This window comes from Xenopus tropicalis, chromosome 6, assembly GCF_000004195.4.
Source record: "Xenopus tropicalis strain Nigerian chromosome 6, UCB_Xtro_10.0, whole genome shotgun sequence".
Lineage (NCBI taxonomy): Eukaryota > Metazoa > Chordata > Amphibia > Anura > Pipidae > Xenopus > Xenopus tropicalis.
In genome coordinates this window covers 53,770,666-53,793,201 of record NC_030682.2, presented here as the reverse complement: position 1 = coordinate 53,793,201, position 22,536 = coordinate 53,770,666, and the positions used below count along the sequence as shown (strand labels likewise).

The following is a 22,536-nucleotide window of genomic DNA, read 5'->3' as shown; positions in this document are numbered from 1 at the left end:
TATTTTCTGACCTCACCTTCATGAGATCCCTGATCCCATGCTGGTTATGACAAACAGATTACACTGATTGGAGCAACAATCCAGGGAATTTATTCCAGGAAGATCTTTGTACAAGTCATTCAGAATTGAGAAAGTGGGTCAGATGACTGGTGAAACATCTTCAAGAAAAACACAGTGAGTCCAGTTGATTTGACTTACTACTGATATACCATGGCCTGGATCAATGAGAATCTTCACAAACATTATCAAGCTTTATTTACCTTTAAAGGAGAAGGAAAGTCATTTTGGCATTTTATTGCCAATAAATTTGCCACATTAGTGCCACCTAGAACACTATATTTATTCTGCAGAAAGCATAACCATACCTGAGTAAACAGCCCTAGAAGCTTTCTCTGTTTAAGATTACAGCTGCCATTTTAGCTTGGCGTTCGTAGCTTCCTGCTCGCAGCTTAGCAGTTATAGCTCAGATCACATGAAAGGGGGGAGCAGGAGAGGGAAAGAGAGGAGAGAACTGAGCAGACTTCGGGAATGAAGGATTTTTCTGAGAGAGGAAGTCAGATACCCTAAGAACATGTTTACAAAAAAAGGAGACAAGAAATCTTGTGAATCTTTTGATAGAGGACTCAGTGCAGCAGTACTGTAAGTGCTTATGGCTGAATTTACATAGACCTTTCTGATAAAGCTTACTTAGTTTTTCCTTCTCCTTTAATGTAAACCTTATTGGTTTATATATTTTCTCAACATAGGAGCTAAGAAAAGGAGAATACAGCATTAGTAATCATATTAAGTGTACAAGCAGCAATACAGTCATAAACACATTTTGATCAGGGGAACTAATATTTGGAGATTCTGGCATGGGTCCCATTCCATATTCCTACCAGGAACCGCACACCTTGTCAAATCTCATTTGGATACTTTTGGATTTGGATTCTTTGCATATAGGAGTGCTCTTAATATCAGTCTTGCATAATTCATTGAGGTAACATCATTCAGGACTCCTAGAAGGGTGAGGATTTGAGAGAGAATGCATGAAAGGCCTAATTCATTGGACAGTGCATTTATGATTTGAGACATGACCATGGCATATGCAAGAAGTTGACAGCTTCCAGCCACATATAGTGCAGTGATCACTGGTTTTTCTCCCCATTGCTTTGAGTTTCACTTGTATATAATTGATGAAAGAGCTTGAAGTGGACTTAACTTCCCCTGGTAAATATCAAGCAAGTATAAATATATTGGGGCCGATAATGAGTGTTAACGCATGCAAAATTACTTTGATGAATCTGTACTTATTTATTGCACACTTTTTAACGCAAAAGATTATGCAATAAGCGTTAACGATCTTTAGTGAATCGGCCCAGTTGTCTGTTGCTTCATCCCAATCATCAGAATTAGGCCATGCTAGGGGAATTGGGGTAAAAATGGTAAACAATCAAACATTTAAAAATGATTAAAATGTACAAGAGTGCTCAGAAGCCTTATCTAGCACATATGTTCCCAAAGATTGGGACTGTGCCCCCAAGATTTCAGTCTGAAGGCCAAGTGGCATTTTGGATTAATTTGACATATTCATGGAAATCAAGCCTGAACGCCAGTTAAAGTGAGATTTAGTGTTAATACTGTGCACATCTGGATATTCTTGTAACTGATACAATAATATATCTGTATCCTTCTTATAAGGCAAGGAGAAAGCCAACCAGATGCTGTTCATAAAAGGTTATTTAACTGAAAAGATTTATAAATTATATATCAATTTGCCGCTCTTTACTTCTGTCTGGCAACAGAAATTAGCAAATACAAATTGCTTTAAAGAAATAAAAAAATAACGGTGCATTTGATCTTCCCATTTTAGGAGCCCAGAAGAGGGATGTTACTATGCCTGCTATTACTTCAGAACACCCTCGTCCCATTCTTTACTATTTACGAGCCATTCCCAAATCCTAAAAACGAATGGTTGGCAGTGATGTGGCAAGGCCGTATATGCTAGTTTTCTTTAGTTGAATGAATATGTTCTATTGCTATTCCTATATAAGAAGCCAAGTGCTCCTGTTCCCACTGTTTGCTACGCAAGTTCTTACCCATCTGTACCCTTACTTCTCTTATTCCCAAAATGTTTTATTTCAAATATGCATTATCATTTACTGACAGAGCTGTGCATAGGCAGTTGTAGGTCATGTCAGGTAGTGGGTCCAAAGTGGTAAAATGCAGGTCGCAGGCCCAAGTCACAGGCCCTCAGGTTCAGGTTGCAAAAATTGGTTCCACACAGGACTCTATGAACATCTTATACTAATTGAACAATAGGTAGAAATGTATTTTAACGTATTTAATGTGCTCATTTTTAGCAGAGGTTTTATAGAAAAAAATATATGTGTTCTTTTGAAAATCATATGTCAATACAGGATTCTGACCAAGCAGTTATTTCAACTGATGCCTTTTGATTTAAAAAATTTCAAAATTTAGGCACCCCCTCGTGGTTGTAATCACTTACCTGATACCCTGAGCCAATGCTATTATTAGCAGAAAATTGCACTAGCCTGAGGTTCTTTTAGTGAGCACCATGAAATGATCCTCTTTTTACTTTCTTATTTTTTCAATGCCCGGAGCAGGCACAGTAGAGTGAAAAAAGTGCCCTGTTTCCGTTTTCTGCTGGTTCAGTTTTCTGGGGGGGTGCGTAAGGCTTACGTCTGACAGGGAGATTAGCGGGCAGCAATAAATCTGCTACCACGGCGACTAGTCTACTCCAAATGCCTTCCCACCGGCAATAATGTGAATCATGGTGGGAAGGCATGCACATCACTAAGTTCTCAATAGATTGCTTGTGATATATTTTTCACATACACTCTTTGTTATTTTTCCCGAAAAAAAAAACGAGTGTATGGAAATATATTATATTTTACTTTTTTTTATTTTTACTTACACCCACATTTTGGGTGTGGACTGACTTTTTATCTGATTGCATAACAAATGGGGTAAGCTACCTTGAGACATGTTGTGCAGGCTTGTATATGCTTTATTCTAGCTACAAGTACACTTGTGATTTGCCTGCTATTCAGCCTTTAGAGCAAGAAATTCCTTACAGGGGTATCTTAATGAGCTGGGACTTTAGGAGGCCACTCTGTACCTTGTGTGTCTGCGTGCCCACCCCCAATGCACACCCTTCACTCATACAGCACTGACTAACGCAGTAATGCAGTAATTGCTGTATTAGTGAAGGGAGCTGCAGGTCTCTGTGCTGGAAAATTGAGCGTCAAGACCTGTGCACACCCAAACACAGCATGCAAAGTGCAAACAAACGGCCAATAGTGGCCAATTTGGGTTTGCAAATGAGCCCTAAAGTCTAACTTTACTATAACTTCTCTAAACATCTAAATACCCAACTATACATGAGTTTTATGATTATTTACTCTCTGTGCAAAGTTGCCAGAAATACTTTTCTAATTCTTTTTTTGTATGAGGACTTCTCAGTGATTCATAATTGACCTGATACTCTCCCTAACTTACAGTATATTGATAAATTCTGTGTTTCACTACATAACTCATTCATATAAATATAGATGGTGCTTCTTGGCCTATACAGGTCTGGTGCAATCTGCACCCTCCCTCCAGAACAATCTTTGACAGTGTCTCTGAATAGTTTTAAATGGTGTTTTAAAAGTAGCCATTTCAAAAAGTGTACAGTGGAGGAAATAATTATTTGACCCCTCACTGATTTTGTAAGTTTGTCCAATGACAAAGAAATGAAAAGTCTCAGAACAGTATCATTTCAATGGTAGGTTTATTTTAACAGTGGCAGATAGCACATCAAAAGGAAAATCGAAAAAATAACTTTAAATAAAAGATAGCAACTGATTTGCATTTCATTGAGTGAAATAAGTTTTTGAACCCTCTAACAAAAAAAGACTTAATACTTAGTGGAAAAACCCTTGTTTGCAAGCACAGAGGTCAAACGTTTCTTGTAATTGATGACCAAGTTTGCGCACATTTTAGGAGGAATGTTGGTCCACTCCTCTTTGCAGATCATCTCTAAATCCCTAAGGTTTCGAGGCTGTCTCTGTGCAACTCTGAGCTTGAGCTCCCTCCATAGGTTTTCTATTGGATTAAGGTCCGGAGACTGACTAGGCCACTCCATGACCTTAATGTGCTTCTTCTTGAGCCACTCCTTTGTTGCCTTTGCTGTATGTTTTGGGTCATTGTCGTGCTGGAACACCCATCCACGACCCATTTTCAGTTTCCTGGCAGAGGGAAGGAGGTTGTCATTCAGGATTTCACGATACATGGCTCCGTCCATTTTCCCGTTAATGCAAATAAGTTGTCCTGTGCCCTTAGCAGAAAAACACCCCCAAAGCAAAATGTTTCCACCCCCATGCTTGACGGTGGGGACGGTGTTTTGGGGGTCATAGGCAGCATTTTTCTTCCTCCAAACACAGCGAGTTGAGTTAATGCCAAAGAGCTCTATTTTGGTCTCATCAGACCACAGCACCTTCTCCCAGTCACTCACAGAATCATTCAGGTGTTCATTGGCAAACTTCAGACGGGCCTGCACATGTGCCTTCTTGAGCAGGGGGACCTTGCGAGCCCTGCAGGATTTTAATCCATTGCGGTGTAATGTGTTTCCAATGGTTTTCTTGGTGACTGTGGTCCCTGCTAATTTGAGGTCATTAACTAACTCCTCCCGTGTAGTTCTAGGATGCTTTTTCACCTTTCTCAGAATCATTGACACCCCACGAGGTGAGATCTTGCGTGGAGCCCCAGAGAGAGGTCGATTGATGGTCATTTTGTGCTCCTTCCATTTTCGAACAATCGCACCAACAGTTGTCACCTTCTCTCCCAGCTTCTTGCTAATGGTTTTGTAGCCCATTCCAGCCTTGTGCAGGTCTACAATTTTGTCTCTGACATCCTTGGACAGCTCTTTGGTCTTTCCCATGTTGGAGAGTTTGGAGTCTGCTTGATTGATTGATTCTGTGGACAGGTGTCTTTTATACAGGTGACTAGTTAAGACAGGTGTCCTTAATGAGGTTGACTAATTGAGTAGAAGTGTCTAACCACTCTGTGGGAGCCAGAACTCTTAATGGTTGGTAGGGGTTCAAAAACTTATTTCACTCAATGAAATGCAAATCAGTTGCTATCTTTTATTTAAAGTTATTTTTTCGATTTTCCTTTTGATGTGCTATCTGCCACTGTTAAAATAAACCTACCATTGAAATGATACTGTTCTGAGACTTTTCATTTCTTTGTCATTGGACAAACTTACAAAATCAGTGAGGGGTCAAATAATTATTTCCTCCACTGTAAGTGCTCACTTGGAGAGCATTTAATTTATCCTAATCTATGGTTTTGGTTCCCAAGGCTTCAATCTATAGGACAAAGTGGCATTAAGATACATTCTTACAGTTGTATTCATTGTTTTAAATATTCCTAGAAATCAAGTTGGAATGAGTTAACATGAGAGATGGCATTAATATATAGCTTTCCTGGATATTCCTGGAACAATAACAGGGTGACTGATAATAATAATAATATTATAGATTTGTATCCTTATAATGTGAGGGAAACCCTGACCAAATGCTGCCCCTCAAAGATTGATCTAACTAGACATTATAAACCACTGGCAGATTTTCAATAAGGCTAGGGTTCCACAAACCTGCTTGGCACCGTAAAAAAAAAAAAACTCACTCCGTTTCTGCATGGTCCTGGAACCCTTAACATCAGGAAATGTTCTTGTGTTCCTGCAAGCTTCGGTTCTGCTCTAATGAGCTGTGCTCTGATTGGATCTTTCTTCTTAGAATTCTACAATCAGAGCACAGCTTTCTTGACCAACAGTAAAATTGACCAATTAAAGCACAGATGCAGACAGGGCTCGGGAGATGTTACAAACTGAAGGCAGTGTAGAAATGAAGACTGGTAAGCAGAATCTGCAGCTGTAAAATTTACCTAAGAACCAACTGAACTTTTGCTGCAGATTTCATCCCACTGCCGCGGTTACAATACAGTTCTAAAGGCTGAATCACTAGCTGAAATTAAATTGTTATTTGTCACCTGACATCTATAATATCCCTATCACCTATCCTAACAGATGGATGGTAAGTTAAGTCTTTCCCTCTGAAAAAGCTAATTGTGCTTTTATATATTTGTTGTTGTTATAGCATACCCCCCAACTGCTTTGCACGGGACAGTCCCGGTTTTTAATAGCACATCCCGCTGTCCCGGATAGTTCCTTGAATGTCCCGCATTTATGACTTTCATGGAATGATCCGCGATACAGGATGCGCGGGCTGAATCTGGGTGCTCTGGCTCCTTGCGGGCTCCTTCTCCGGCGGTGCCAGGCCCTTTTATAGGGTTACGTCCCGTGCGTACTGACATCACACGTACGCACGGGGTTCAACCTATAAAAGGTCCTGTCGCCACTGCACAAGGAACCGCATAAGGAGAGGAACCGCTGAAGAAGAAGAAGCGTGTATTGGGGGGGCTCTGTGTATGAGGGGCTCTGTGTATGGGGGCTACTGTCTATGTGGCAATTGGGGGCACTGTCTATGGGGCAATTGAAGGCACTTTCTATGGGGGGTACTGTCTATGGGGGGCCACTGTGTATGAGGGGTACTGTCTATGGGGCACTGTGTATGGGGGGTACTGTCTATTGGGCCATTGGGGGCACTGTGTATGGGGGGGCAAAACTGGTACATAGTTAAAACCCACTTATAACTGACTGCCTTCTCTCTATATTTGTATTTTATATGTTGGAGTTGCTATATTGTTTTCCTTAGGTAGTACAGTATGAGGGTATAGCACATTTGCGTCTGATCCCACCATTTCAACTATATAAAAGGAGTAATTTTAGAAAAAAATGTGGTGTGTTAATTGGGGCGTGGCCACAAAAGCACCAAATCTTTTTATCCCTCTTTTCATTTTTCAAATGTTGGGAGGTATGGTTATAGTGCCAGGGCCTGAAAATATGCCATCTGTACCCACTGCTTCTCACTGCATATAATGTGCTGGTTTTGTTAATACAGACTGACTGTATATAATGTCCCTGGGATGTCAGTACCCCCTGCCTCTCTCTCTCTATAAAACTAAAACATATCACACAAGGGGTGGTTCACTTTTAAGTTACATTTTAATATGTTATAGAATGGCCTACTCCTAGCAACTTTGCAATTCGTCTTCATAATTAATTTTTTTATGGTTCTTGAATAATTTGCCTTTCTCTTCTGCCTCCAAAAAGTTTTGCTCTGCGAGGCTACAATTGTATTATAATTGTAACTTTTTCTTACTTATTTTTCCATGCAATCCCATTATACTATTCTTATTGCCATCTCTCGTTTAAACCATTGTCTGGTTGCTATGGTATATAAGACCCTAGCAACCAGATAGCTGCTGAAATACCAAATGGAGTGCTGCTGAACAAAAAGCTATATAACTGAAAAACCATTAAAAATAAAAAAGAGGACCAATTGCAAATTGTCTCAGAATATTAATGTCTATCCTATTAAAAGTCCATTTAAAGGAGAACTACCCTTCTATCTGATCAAGCTATCTGATCACAAACACAAATGGATGGTGAACCCCTCACAGAAGTGCATGTATGAATACATCCTAATGTTTCTAAGTGCAGGTGACGCTCATTAAGATTTCTGTGCTCTCTGCCAAAAGCTACTTTTTAATTAAATTTATATCTTTGTTAGCATTCAGTGCAGGAGATCAAAGGAAAATGAGGGACTTTTCAGAAAGAATCCGGGACTCCGGGTTGAACTTTCACAGAGTTGGAAGCTACAGTATGCTTTATCATGAGTTCATTGCATCAAGCTGAGAGCTGATACTGGTGCCTCATTTGCCTCAGTCTGTGCAAACAGACGGGAGTAACCTCTTAGGTTCATTGCAACATAAAGAGGCAGTGCAACTATTCACATTAAGCACTTTGTTTCTTCTGGTATTAAAGCCTAATACATAGGAAAAATAAGCAGAGCCTCTGAGTTTTCTTCAATTCAACTCACTGTATTTAGTTTTTAGCCATTCAATGCTCACAGAATCTAATTGTCCATACACAGGTTTATTTGTCACAAAAATGAACCAGAAAATTCCTTCTCAATAAAAATGACAGAAACTACAGTCAGATTTAGACTGGCCTGCCGGGTACTGGGAAAATTCCCCAGTGGGCCCTGACCTTAGTGAGCCCTATTCCCTTTCTGAAGCACAGAACATTTAACTTAGTGGTGGGTTCATGAAAATGACTAAGGCCAAATGTATTCCCACAGATAAGCAGATAAATAGTGTAAATGGGACAGCAAGAGCAATAGATTCCTAAGCAACCATATAATCTGCGTTGTAAAAAAGCATGGGGGCAGAGATATTCCACTTGCACATTGTCTGTCTATCTGTGCTCTCCTGTGCAGTCTGTCTGTATCCCCTGCATTGCTCTGCGCTCTCACACAGCTTGTACAGTAATAATAAAAAAAACAGAACACACAGGAAAGCACAGCTGCCCACACAGAAATAGTCCTCAATGTGTCTTTTTGGAAGCTGCCACTATGATTTTGGTGATATATCTGTGAATAAAACGTTTCTCATTTACATTTATTTATAGTATTTTTTTCAATATTAATAATTTAAACAATGAAAGTATCAAACATGGGGAAATAAAGGTTTTTCTCAAAAAGAAGAAACAGTTTTAGGGGTATAGTTTGTGGGCCATTGATATCAGGTTCTTTGGTTGGCTGATCACTCTGATCACAGTAAGCATACTATTACACCTCACCACTAAGGTGTAAAAAAAATATATATATATACTTACTATGGACCTTTCTTGAAAAGGGTGGTTCACCTTTACGTTAACTCTTGGTAATTTGTAAAATGGTCAATTCTAAGTAATTTTGAAATTGGTCTTCAGTATTTATTTTGTTTTTTATAATTTGAATTATTTGCATTCTTCTTCTAACTCTTTGCAGCTTTTAAACTGTCTGACTAATGCCCTTTTTTGGTTCTCTAAAATATATAAAAAATTTTCCAAACCTCTTGCTGACATCTTAGATCACTAGCTGCCTCATTGCCATTGGTGCATGGGGTTATTTACAAACTGCAGCAAGGAGCAAAGTGCTAAAGAGGGTGTAAGCTACCGTTGTTACATACTTTATTTGGGTTGAAAAAAAGTCCATCAAGTTCAACCCCTTTAAATTACTAGTGCTCAGATATACACATACCTTTGCAGACCTATCAATACATTCCCATATATAAATATATATATACACATACCTATACTAAATTAGATTTAATATTACAATAACCTTGAATATTATGCTTGCCCAAGAATTTATCCAAGACCCTCTTAAAGGTATTAATCTGCCATAACAACATCACCTGGCAGGGCATTCTACAACCTCACTGCTCTTAACATGAAGAACTATTTATGCTGCTTCAAATGAAGGCTGGTTCTTTGTTCTTTTTTATGTAAAAAAAATATCCCCCGCTATAAGTTATAGGGTATTCCCTACCACTGAACTGAAGAAGCCATTCCAATGAGTGGTGAAACATTTTCAGAAAAGTCCAGTTGCTTTAGACTTAATTCTGCTAGATACTGTATATTATGTGGATGAATGAAAATCTTTATAGACATCCTGGACAGTTTATAAACTACCAGTCAAATAGCATCTCTTCATCTCTTTGTCTGCCAATAGATATTAACAAATAAAAATTAAAGTACAATACTTTGTCATGAGTTCATAGCATCAAGCTGAGCATGACTGATACTGACGCCTCATTTGCCTCAAGTAGTGCTGAGATGAGAGTCAAAGCAGCTATATAAGGTTTAATGCAACATTAGGAGGTAGTACAGCCATTTCCATTGAGCACTTTGTTTCTTCTGGTATTGAGGACTGAATACATTTGAAAGGTAAGTGAAGCCTCTGATAAGAATCATGCAGACTTCACTTAAACTCACTGTATTTTGCAATGAGTGCACTATACCTGCATGCACCAGGGTTATGAAAACAAGATGATGGCATGTTGCTTGATGAAGCCCACCCCAAGATTGTGCTTGTATTGATATAAAGGGTAGTGTCTTATATATGCCAGAAATAGGAAACCAGTATTTTGTATAAAAGGCTTCAGCATAATACATCCAATACCTATTTCAGTATTGTGGATATAAAGATTGTGAGGTGCACTTCTATTCAAATAGTGGCTTACTCTTACATTTTTTACTAACATTTTCCAGCAGCTACAAAAAAGTTTCACAAGTAGCTACCTACTGATCTAAGTAAAGGAATCTGTATTTGTATTTGACATTGAACTCTCTGGTGATAGCATTTTATGCATTTTTGTGTGTTGCAACCAGTCATTGTGTTCTATTACTTTTTTCTTTCTCCACAGGATGTACAAAGGGATATTCCTCTGCGTATTCCTTGCTGCAATCTGTGCAAATGCACTGGCACAGCCCACAGGCTTTGCAGATGCAGATGAAGAAAGCCACGAGCGGTACATCCGAGGAATGGCAACTAAAGCTGGAACGGTGTTGGGAAAAGTTACAAAAGGTAAGGTGGCAAAATATAAAAAAATCATTCTGGAGATTTAACAGCATTAATAGAAGATCTTGGTAATTCTCTTCAAAGATCAGAATGTACCCATTTCTGCATTTTTCAAAAGTATGTCTTACAAATATGTAGGGACCCATAGGGTTAAGCTCCCTATGGTGTTATCCCCTATCTTTATGTTATCTGTGTTGTAATAGGGCAGAGCCCTCTACACTCAGATTTCAGTATTAGGCTACCCCCTATAGGTTTAGCCCAGGTTGACCACTCCCCTTGTGCAGACTATATAGTGTCTTGCACCAGGAAGTGTCTTCCTCTTTGGCTGATGTTGTCCTGAGGCTGCATGTCATCGAGCCTGAGGCAATTAGGCCCCAGTAAAGAGAACTGCTGATTTGTAAGTCGGGGACAGGGCCCCGTGAATGAGAACTAGCCAGCACAGACAGTTTTACTTATAGCACCCTCTAGAAGTGGTGAGAGTAGTTAGCTTATTTAGCAAGGGCAGTCAATAGCCCCAACCAGGAGTTGTAACAAAGGGTTTAGTCCACCCCGGCTCTGTAGTCGTTCTTTAGGGACCGGTTTTATTAGACGCCAGGTACCAGTGTTAGGAGCTCTCCCCTGGACCACAGTCGGCCGGAACACTCCCTTCTGAAAGGTCTATATCTCAGGTGTCAACTAATCCTCTGTGCATCCTCCAAGTGGGTTATTCTGTGCCTAAGTGTCACCTTTGTATTATCCACGGTGATCACACATTCTATACTGCTGTGTCTGTGAGTATACCCTGCTGCACTATCAAGTTGTGCCTTTGTCCAATAAATTGTACCATAGTTCATGAGCAAGAACCTTTCTGGCGTCCATTATTCCATCTGCACCACACAAGCTCTATCTAGTTGTAGTTCAACTACACCCTCAGCTCCATTAATACCTCCCAGATAGCGGAGGCCCACTCCTGTGTATTAAGGTCGCATGTAACACATGCTCTATACCACCTACTAGCCTGGGTCTGCCATATCCTAGCCAAACAAGTGTTACAAATACTAAGGCTAACTTCCTTCTTCATATAAACATATGCTGCATTGTCAACATTGTGATTACAGATCTGATCACAATTCTAAAGGAATAAAAGATGTTCAATTAAAGGCATAGCAGTTGGCAAGCACTTTGCAAAATTCAAAGACTAATCAATAGTTTAATAATGTCTCCATTGGCTAAAGTTACCATCCACCCCCAAGCGCCAGGGATCAACCCAGTTACGGAGCTGCAATTTGCCCCTGTAGTTAGTCCATGTGTGATGAATAAGACCCCTGAGAATCCCCTAGATTTTCAGGTTTTAGGAATCCAGCAGGACTCTCTTACCAAGGTCCTGTCATTCATTCAGACTGCAGAAGGTTAGGCTTGTTAGTCTGCATCCTGAATACATGGTACACCAGCCGATCAGCAGAACAAGGGGAAGGTAGCAAGATAGCATATCCCTGACACCTGTATTGTTAAAAGTGGTAGATATCAGAATAGCACTCGATAGTAAGAAATCGAAGTCCTGCCAAGATCAGGTCAGGCAGCTAAGGTTCAGGGTCTAAAGACAAGCCAAGTTTGGGACAGGCATGAGAGATTCAAAAACCAAGAGGTTAGCTGAAAGTCACACCAGAAGATCCAAACAGAAGAGAACAGAAGGCTCAGTGTCCACAGGAGCTAGAAAGATCTCTTAGGAACTTGCTAAGGAAACTGATGTATATAAACAGGCAATGCACATGTGAGCAGTGCAACAAACGTGCATCGGCGTCAAAAGTACACACAAACACCTAACTCAGACAAAAAAGGGGGAAAATAATGGAAAAAAACTATAAAATATAAATTATGAAGACCAATTGAAAATTTGCTTAGAATTTTCCATTCTCCCTAAAGCAGTGCACTTCCCATGAACGTTGCCTTAGACAGAGATTAGGTGGCGGCAACATCTACAGTATGGAGTTCATAGGAAAGTGGCAGATATTAAGGGACTGAAATTTAAACTGTGTGGGCTGGTTATTTAAAAAAAGTGCAAGTCTATGCATTTATGTAAACAAAATAAGCTTTACTTTACTCAGGCTTTTAGTGGCAAAATAAATCTGAACTATTCATTTGTTTGATCGTTTGTTTTAATCTGCCAACTAGCCTGTAATAAAATTCCACAAAGATGGATGGTATTTATCCACTTCTTTTTGCAGTATATACTTCAGTGTTGCCATTAAAGACATTATTTATTGCAAATCTTAAAATATTTAATACCCTTGATGTATTTATCTTTAGTTCCAAAAGACAAAACCAGGACACCTTTGCTTATATTTGGCATGTGTAACCTTAATATATTTTGGGTTTTTTTTATCTAGCTATTATTGGTGCTGCTCTGGGACGTCGCAGTGCTCGGGACCTTCAGGATCTCATTCCAGGTATGAGGATGTTCCATGATTAGTTCTTAGTATCTGATAGAAGATGATTGCCAAGTTTTCCATTTCAGTGTTTTATTTATCAGAAGAGAGGTAATATTATTCTCTGAGCAGAGAAAAAAAATCAATTGAATGGCACTATCTCTGATCACAAAAAGGGAAGCTAAACATTTAAAGGAGAAGGAAAGTCAGTTTGGCATTTTACTGCAAAAAGATTTGCCACATTAGTGCCACCTAGAACACTATATTTATTCTGCAGAAACCATTACCATACCTGAGTAAACAGCTTTAGAAGCTTTCTCCGTTTGCTTAAGATAGCAGCTGCCATTTTTAGTAGCTTCCTTCCTGCAGTCTCTAGCCATTATAGCTCAGATCACACATTCCTAAAGGAGGGGGGAGGGAGTTATTAGCATTCTAGTGGGAGGGGTTAACAGGAGAGAGGAGAGAATTGCGCAGGCTCTGGCCACAGGAATTAAGGATGTTTCTGAGAGAGGAAGTCAGACACTGGAACATTATGTTTACAAAAAAAGAGACAAGAAATCCTGTGTTTCTTTTGATAGAGGACTCAGTGCAGCATTACTGTAAGTGCTTATGGCTGTATTTACATAGACCTTCTGATAAAGCTTACCTTTCCTTCTACTTTAAAAGATCAAGCTGTATTGGAGGCAGGTGTAAGTAGCCTGGGGGTTCATGTTTTAACCTGGTTAACCTCTAACTGCTGTGAGGTAGGGGATATGACCCACAAACCTTTTTTATGACTCTCACCCACTAATCCTAAAAGAGGTTCCAAACAAATCAACACAAGTGTTACTATCAAGGGACATTCAGCACCCCATTGCTTTTGCTGCATCCTTTCCTAATGCTTATTGACTTGTGGGGGGGGGACTGATTATCTATTTGGACTTCTACCCCAAGGTATAAACTGGATAAGGACATAGACAGGACAAGAGATATAAATTTTGTTCTCGACTCAGATCGAGTCGTGGAAAAGGTTTGATAAAGAGTCTGGTGGTTTTAAACATTGATCTGTGCCAGAAACTGCCAATAAAGGCTTTTTAGCTTTATGGGAGGGCTGTCAATTTGTATTTTTTTTTTAAGGGAAAGAGGGTTTCAATGTATGCCATGGCTGAGTGTTTTTTTTGTTTTTTTTTTAACTTTTTTATTGAGAATGATAGTTATATAACAGTGTCAGCGATAGTATATGGACTTACATTTGGTACATCAATAAACTGTTCATTTGTTACCCATATATATTTGTTGTGTTTCATTCTTTAAGGTGGGGGATAGGAGGGGGGTAGGGGAGGGTTAGGGGATGAGTGAGGAGATAAGGGAAGGGGGTGGGCAAGTCAGGATCTTGCGGCTGAGTGGTTTTAACCCCCCTGTATACATTTGTGGGTTACTAGGGAATGCCACATTTGTTTAACCCCCCGATCTAACTGAACTTAAGGGAACCAAAAATGTGTGGGTTGCATTGTTTAATGGACCCTTTCACAACAAAATATAGGAATAATTTCTAAATCATTTGCTATTAACTGTGGCCTGTAATGTCTGAATCGTATTTCTTTTCCTGCCATAAAAAGTGGTATCTTTATGGTCTTTCACAACCTGAAAAACACAGACTGGTCCCCAACAAAATTACATTTTCAGAAAAAGGATTTCTTTATACACAATGAGCTACAGGCATGTTCTATGGCACAACACTTACTATGTCTGGTTGGTGGAATATGTCACTGCTCCCAGATCTTATTTAGTGGGCAGAACCAGCGCCGGATTTAAAATCCGAGCGCCCGGAGGCCACCCAACGCAGCCGCCCCCCGCGCATGCGCAACTCGCCCAGAGCACGCATGCGCAACTCACCCCCCCCCCCAGCGCACACATGCGCATTTTTGCGGGCGCCGATATGAACACATACGGAGCAGCGGGGAGAGGTCCCCGCTGCTCCGTATGGGAGCAGAACTTCGGTGCGGCGGGGCGGCATGCCGCCCCTAAATGTTTGCCGCCCTAGGCCCGGGCCTTTGTGGCCTCGCCACAAATCCGGGCCTGGGCAGAACCAAATTCACTCTAGGGTAAATGGAGCTGTAGCCTTTAGATTTTGGAGAACTTGAAGAAAGAACTTAAAAGCCCCAGGCACATAGGACTAGACTATCCATATTATTATATAAATTACATGTCCTTGTACTTATATTGAAATCAGTGTAAATGGCAAATGGATGCCCTGTTTACAGTTTTCTTTGATATAAATAGAAGCAGCATTATTAATAGTAATCTAATATTTAACATTTAATTCAGTGACTTTTTTCCCTTCCACTGGAATCTAATGTCTGTCAGCACTTTTAGTTCAATATATGGCAACTTGATTTTTTCTTTTTGAAATTACAGCTAAAAGAATGGCTCTATTGGACCTTGAAAAAAAAATTAAGCAATTTCTCCCAGATTAAACCAGGTATTTATTCTATTTCTACTATATTGACTCATCAATAAGCAATGTAGTTGTGGGAGACTGCTGACTGCTGCTGTGTGTCTAAAAACAATTGGTTATTATTTCAATAAGGACCTCCTCCCTTTCTTGCTTTTCTGTTTGAGTTCTTACCCTAAAGATTAAGCAATGTCAGCAGTGATGACTACAAGAAGGGGACATTTACAGTACTAATGTCAGAATTCTCTCCTCTCCAGGTGTATTTTCACAACACATCTCATATTTATAAGTTTGTTTTTTCAAGAGAAATGCAGTGAATTTCCTTCTGGTGTTTATTGTCTGTGAAAATTCACCAGTATATTTTTCCCATACAATTGTAGTAGGGGAAATTCTGTAGAGAATTTTCTAGAGAATTTTCACCATGAAAAAATGACATATGTGGAAAATTAGTATGGAGGGGGTGACGTAGATGAGATTTAAAAGTGGCTGCTCTATCTGTATAATAGCAGTTCGCTAGCCTGTACCTGGAGAAATTTATCTTGGCAAAAAAAAGGTTCTTGTGCTTTAAGTAAATTGGAGAATATTCACTGGAGAAATTTCACCTGGGGAAGAGACAGGCATCTATGCAAATACAAAGAAAATCTTCACCACTTAGAAGTTAATTGTCCAAAATTTTTTAAATATTTTTAGCAAAACTCCCTAAAAATTTGAACTTTTACCCTTTAGTAAATATGCCCCAAAGACTCCTCTATCAAAAGGAAAGCAGAATTTCTTTTCTTCTTTTGTGTACACATGTTCTTCTGTATCAGACTTCCTCTCTCAAAAAAATCCTTCAGGCCACGGCACAAGTCTGTGCAGCTTGCTCCTCTCCCCCCCTCCCTTCTCTGCTCTATCCCCCTCCCTTCTCTACTCACTGCCCTTCCCATCTCTGCTGTAATCTGAGCTACCAGCAGCCAAAGCTGTAGCACGGAAGCTTGCTCCTCTCTCCCCTTCCCTTCTCTCTACACCTCCCATCTCTGCTATAATTTAAGATACCAGCAGCCAGAACTACAGCACAAAAGTTACTGATACCAAGCTAAAATGGCAGCTGCTATCTTAAAGAAACAAAAAGAGCTTCTAGGGCTGTTTACTCAGGTATGATAAAGCTTTCTACAGAATAAATATAGTGTTCTAGCTTGCACTATTGTGCATTCTAATCTAATGCAAAATGCCTTTCCTTCTCCTTTAAATCACATTCTTCAGTGCGGTCCTCTTCCCCTAGATCCCTTCACTGATGTCTCCTTATACAATAGGGGTCACCAGATCTCAGTGAAGTTTCCCAGTACTTCTTGTACTAACACAGGGACACACAATGCATGCAAGTAGGTTTTATTTCACAATAACATGGGGACACGTAGAAAGCTCAGTATGGATATAAACTTCATTCCTGATACACAAATCAGTAAATCCCAAATGTAGTGACTGTTCAAATTTTGGACTATATTGCTGTCTTTTTTTCGGTCTGGTTTGCTTATTCAGACTGTGAATCTCTGATTGAAGGGTATATATCACAAAAATCTTTTTCAAATACCTTTTTGATTTAGATTTTTTTATGTATTATTTCAAAGATAATCCAGTCTACATTCTTATGGAGCTGATTACAATTTATTATATTTAACACTTGAAATTGCTTAAATAGCATATGTAAAAATATAATTTTTATGAGATCAAAAAAATGGTCTCAGACACAACAGCCCATAATTGCAGATCTCAAAAGGGGTGGAACTAACTGGAAAGCAGTTAAAGTTTTCGGTCGATCATGGGTGTGGTATAACTAGACATGGTTGGGACTTAATGGAGGCATAGTTTAAATTGTCCTTTTTTTTTTTCAGATGTTGAAAGATATGTGCTAGTTCCCCTTTAATGCTTCCCATTATCTTACACTCCTTATACGTATACAACCTATAACTGTGCTGTGCATGACTATGATTTAAATTCTCTGTGTGAGATTCTTTATGTACCCTTGTGATTGGAGTTTAAGAAAAAAAAATAGCCTAGCATTTGGCACCAAATACATGTTCTTTACCAGCCACACTTATACAATAATGAGCTGGTAGTAAGACATTTTTCACCTGCACACCCAGGCCTCTCCGTCTACTGGTGCTCAGTAGTTATGGGGGACTGCACCCCCTTACCAATATGGATTCTCAACAAAATTACCAGCATAACATGGTGATTCTGTGCAGGGTATCCAAACTTGCAGCTTTATTGCAGAAAAGATGTGGTGGCTGTCCCCTTCGTCACACATAATCATTCAGTCAACCAGTGAATTAATTTATAACACACAGGTAGTGACATCACTAAAGTCAAAAGCATAAAGTTCAACAGGGTATACACCCAAGAAGTCCAACAAGTTGAAAAAATCTGTGTTTAATCCATTTAATTACAGTGTTACCATATAAACCCAATTCATGTTGTGGATAAAAATATTTTGATACAAAAACTATAAGGTTACAAACACTAATAATTAAACATAATGTATCCAAAACAAAACTGTCACAAAGGTAACCGACAAAAAAAACAAAAATGTAATGCTACCTTACCTTACTATACTAGTCTGTCAGTAAAAACGTCAGTAAACAAAATCTGATCTGTTGTTGGCTCCGCCCATTTTTTCTAACCTTGGACCACAGTTATATAGTAAAAACCACTGTGCAAAGTTTGGGGACCTTGGTTTTAATAGTGTCTGAATGGCAGCAACTTAAATTTCCCCACTGAAAGTCAACAAGTGACATCTGATTGGCGGTCAGTGACTGTGCCCACTTTTTCTAACCTTGAGTGGAAGTCACCCAGTGACAAACAGTGGGCACCCTGGCATAAATATTGTGAGAATGGCAGCATTTTATATTTAAACCAATAAAATTCAATGGATGAATTCTGATTGGCTGTTCGTAGCCCAACCCACTTTTCCTATTTTTGAACTGCAGTCCCCCAGTGACCAACTTTGCAAAGTTTGGGGACACAGCATTTTACACTTCCCCATTGAAAGTAAATGTGATTGGCTGTTGGTGGCTCTGTCCACTTTTTTCTAACTTTGAAAAGCAAATACCCAGAGACTAACTTTGGAGAGTTTAACAACCCGGGAATTAATTCTCAAATAATATACTTAGCTTAAATATAAACTAATGAAATGCAATGGATGGAAATGGATTGGGTGTTGGTGGCTCCGCCCACTTGTTCTAACCCTAAATATGTAGTCAGCCAGTGACTGACTGTGCAAAGTTTGGAAACCCTGACATAAATAGTGTGAGAAAGGCAGCATTTTAAATTTAAACCAAAAAAAAAAATCAATTGATAAAGTCTGATTGGCTGTTGATGGCTCTACCCACTTTTTAAAACCTAAAAATGGAGTCCCCTAGTGACCCTGGTGTTAATAATGTGAGAATGGCAGCAGGTTGAATTTCCCCATTGAAAATTAATAGTTAAAATCTGATTAACTGTTGGTGGCTCCACCCACTTTTTCTAACTCTGAACCACAGTTACCTGGTGACTAGCTCTGCAAAGTTTGGGGACCTTAGTATTAATACTAGCAGTTTAAATTTAAACATGAAGTCTAAAGGTGAAATCTGATTGGCTGTTGTTGGTCCCACCCACTTTTCTAAACTTGGAACACAGTCACCCAGTGACAAACTGTGCAAAGTTTGGGGACCTGACATTAAACATGTGAGAATGGCATCAGTTAAAATTTCCCCATTGAAAACAATAAAAGAAATGTGATTGGCTTTTGGTGGCCCCGCCCACTTACTTTTTCTAACCTTGATTATGTTGTCACCCAGTTACTGACTGTGCAACGTTTGGGAACCCTGGCATCAAACCAATAAAATTCAATAGGTGAAATCTGATTGGCTGTTCACAGCTCCGCCCACTTTTAGTCATCCAACATTCAGCATATTTTCATTCAGGCTAACCCCATGACTGTGTGATTCAAGTTTGGGGAGTGTAGCCTCAAAGCTGTAGGATTGGCAGCAGTTTCAATTTCCCTATAAAAGTCAATTGGTGAAATTTGATTGGCTGTTGTTGGCCCCTCTCGCTTTGGGGTCATCCAACAAATGCCGCTGTTTCATTCGGGGTGACCCCATTACTATGTTATTCAAGTTTAAGGGGTGTAGCTTCAAAGCTGTAAGAGTGGCAGCAGTTTGAAAATCTTCCCTGTCAAAGTCAATAAAAAACTGGGGTGTTCGGAGCGGCGCCACAAAAAGACGGGGGGCGGGATCACTTAGAAAAGCACAAGCAACCTGCTCTGCTATAGGGCGAAGAAGTGTGGAGAGTTTGGGTGTTGTACCCCTAAAACTGTAGGAGGAGTAGCGTTTAGAAAATGGGGGGCGCTAAGAAGAAGAAGATAATGATGATGTTGGGTTTTTCAACCCACCATAATAATGGTTTCTCCTGTGCTGAGTGATTGGGGCACAGCTGTTACCAGACCATGCTGGCCTTATATTGATGTTTAACCATCAGTTAAAGGCAACAGAAAGTGATCAAACAAAATTGCATTTGTGAGGGATCGGTGCCAAACTGTACTGTAGGAGATATTGGATTTACCACAGGAATGCATAACGGGAATGCACACTACCTGTGTTTTATTCAGGCAACAAAGCTTTTGTACTGGGTGTTTGTTTTAAAATGCAGCACAAAATATAACAGGAAAATATAATCTGCTGATCTGACCTCAAACTAAACAAGTCATGTTTTATTCATCCCAGGATCTTATAACAGATACTGTGATATACAGCAAAGCAAAACTTCCACACCCTGTTACACATGCCTTTCTGTAGCCTATAGAATGTATAGCAATGTGCTGGGAGAAATATCTGATTTCCGGGACATTTCAGGCAACTGTCTGACACTTATTAGTAGAAATCTAAATTTCTTAAACTGATTTTTCTTTAGGCATTCTCAGTAACTCACAAAAGAAAATATTAAGAACTTTGCTGATATAGTAACATTAGAATCTGCAACATTCTTGTTTGTTGTTCTTTGTTTATTGTTTCATGCTTTTTGAATCCAAAATTTACAGTATATACTTTTTTTTAGGAATTTAAACGGCCAGGTCGGATTTTTGCTCTACTGAAGACTAACATGAATGTCTGCAATGCACCAAACCTAAAAAAATATACTTCTCTTGTGAAACACAGGAAATAAAGCGACCTATATGCATGTATTCACCATTTGTTTTGCTTTATTGTCTCTCACAATTTCCACTGAACCTATTATACCATTATCTATTTAGTTTTAATTGTGCCTTTACAGTGCAGTCTCAGGCAGTTACCATGACAGTCCTGTCAGGTGAGCATACTCCAAAGAAAGCCTGAAAGTCAGGTGATATTCCTTTAGCTTTAAGAAAACTTGTTGGAAATATCTGTTATTTGTAAGAATAAAGTTAAAGTCAGTAATGAGTTCAGAGCAGAAGGGAGAGCTGCGGGTTATATATGTCAGTAGGATCAGGCCTCTCATACTCTATGTACATCTGTATCAGGAAGTGTCTCTCTTCTCATGTTGCAATCATGTATCTAGAACTGGCTACAGGAACCCTGGGTCTCCTTGGGAGATGCTTTGTGGCAGTTCCTATACAGAGATTAGGGGATGTGCTGTGATGTCTCCATTCTCCAGTTTCACTCAAAATGAGCCATCAAAGCACTACAGTCTTTCATTTATTTCAGTAACACTTGCATATTCTGACACAGCACTGACATCACAGATGCCACCTCACAGAACTGTAACCTAAAGCAATCCTGATTGAACAGAGGAGAGAAACAGATTTGAATCAATTGCAAGAATATTTAAATCTGAGCAAGACTGTACTGTCTCCTTAGTTCAGTTTAGTTAGTTTCTCTCCCTGGTACCATTGTTCAGCCCTTGGTGGCAGATTTTACAGTATATAGCATATGTTTAAATAGTGGGCAGTCTCCAGGGCCAGAACAAGGGATAGGCACCAAAGGCATGTGCTTCGGGTGCAAGTGGGGAGGGTCAGTTGGACAGGGAAAGGGAAAACAAAAGGAGGTGAAGAGTGAGTGGTGTGTATATGTGTGTGTAAAATTGTTATGGACTGAGCACTGGAGGGGTAGGTTGGTATTGTGAGTGAGGTGAGCCAGCATATGGGACATACAAACAAGATCAACAACTAATACCTACCTGTCTAGGGAGGGCATCACTTATTTGATTAATTTGCACCCCTACTCCAAGGTATAAATTTGCCCATTTTGCATGGTTTTGGGAACTTAAGGGGCGTTACTTTACCGCTTGGTTACTTACCACTGTCCTCCCTGGAAAATGAGTTGATATCATGGGTGAAGACCAACTTTTGAGTTTCCTACTGTATTAGCCCTATTCCACTGGGCAGTGGATAGGAAAAAATTACATTGTTCTCCCCACCTGAGTGACCTGCATCCCCCTGTATCCTAGAAATGGTCACTAAAGAATCCAACATATTTCTTTATACCCCCTTCCTTAATGTTTTGAAAATATGGGGGAATTCATGGGTCCCATAGGGATGCTTTGGCCTTATTTGTCATATTTCCCAACCCTGCATGAGGTATGGTAATGGGGTAAAAACATGAACCCCCATCCAGGTAAAATATGGGACCTACCTTACTGCACACAGAAGGAAAATGTTAGTGAAACAAATACTTTCCTAGAGCATTTTAAACTCTTTAAAAGGTTTGAACTACTTTCCAGTCCACATCAATAGTGTTGAAAAAAACTGGACCATTTTGCTTCACCAAAAAATTTGCATTGAAGTCAATGGAAGGTGAGTTAAGGTATTTTTAACTCTTTGATATTATTTCCTACCTTGTTAGAGAAATTTCCGCTATGCTATGACTGACATTCATAGAATAAAGCTCCCAAGTTGCTGATTTTTTTCCAATCACTGTGCCAGACAGCTCCTTAGATAGACAGAGGTAGGGCCGAGGCAGGCTTCAATCCAGTTGGTTGATGTGGATAGCAAGTGGTGCATCATGATGTCTGTTTTTCTCTGTCTTTTTTTTTTTTAATCCAGCAAATGAAAATCAATGGTGAAATTCTAGTCCAGATTGGCAAAATTTTCACCACTGATGAAACCACAAATTTCCAGTGAAACTGTATGGCTGTAAAGGTTTGCTCATACTAACACATCAATATTGTTATTTTTTTTAATATTGTTTTTATT

At 39.5% G+C, this 22,536-nt stretch overlaps 1 protein-coding gene across 2 annotated transcripts; it reads left to right on the top strand.

The window, feature by feature from the left end:
- Nucleotides 1-9,772: 9,772 nt before the first annotated feature.
- LOC116411668 (PYLa/PGLa A-like) lies at nt 9,773-20,557 on the top strand. 2 transcript variants are annotated; one of them, XR_004223260.1, is made up of 4 exons: nt 9,773-9,880; nt 10,360-10,520; nt 12,881-12,940; nt 15,317-15,342. XR_004223260.1 is itself a non-coding variant. In XM_031904433.1 (4 exons), the coding sequence occupies exons 2-4, from the start codon at nt 10,361-10,363 to the stop codon at nt 20,429-20,431; spliced, it is 228 nt and encodes a 75-aa protein (XP_031760293.1). In that variant the 5' UTR covers nt 9,773-9,880; nt 10,360; the 3' UTR covers nt 20,432-20,557. The 2 variants fall into 2 exon arrangements, 1 of the variants encoding a protein (XP_031760293.1); XM_031904433.1 differs by lacking the exon at nt 15,317-15,342 and adding an exon at nt 20,424-20,557.
- Nucleotides 20,558-22,536: the final 1,979 nt, after the last annotated feature.

Excerpts from the sequence above, each read along its gene's own strand:
- LOC116411668 (XM_031904433.1), top strand. The coding sequence starts at position 10,361 with ATGTACAAAGGGATATTCCTCTGCGTATTCCTTGCTGCAATCTGTGCA. Across the intron at positions 10,521-12,880 it reads GTTGGGAAAAGTTACAAAAG|CTATTATTGGTGCTGCTCTG; the intron begins GTAAGGTGGCAA and ends TTTTTTATCTAG.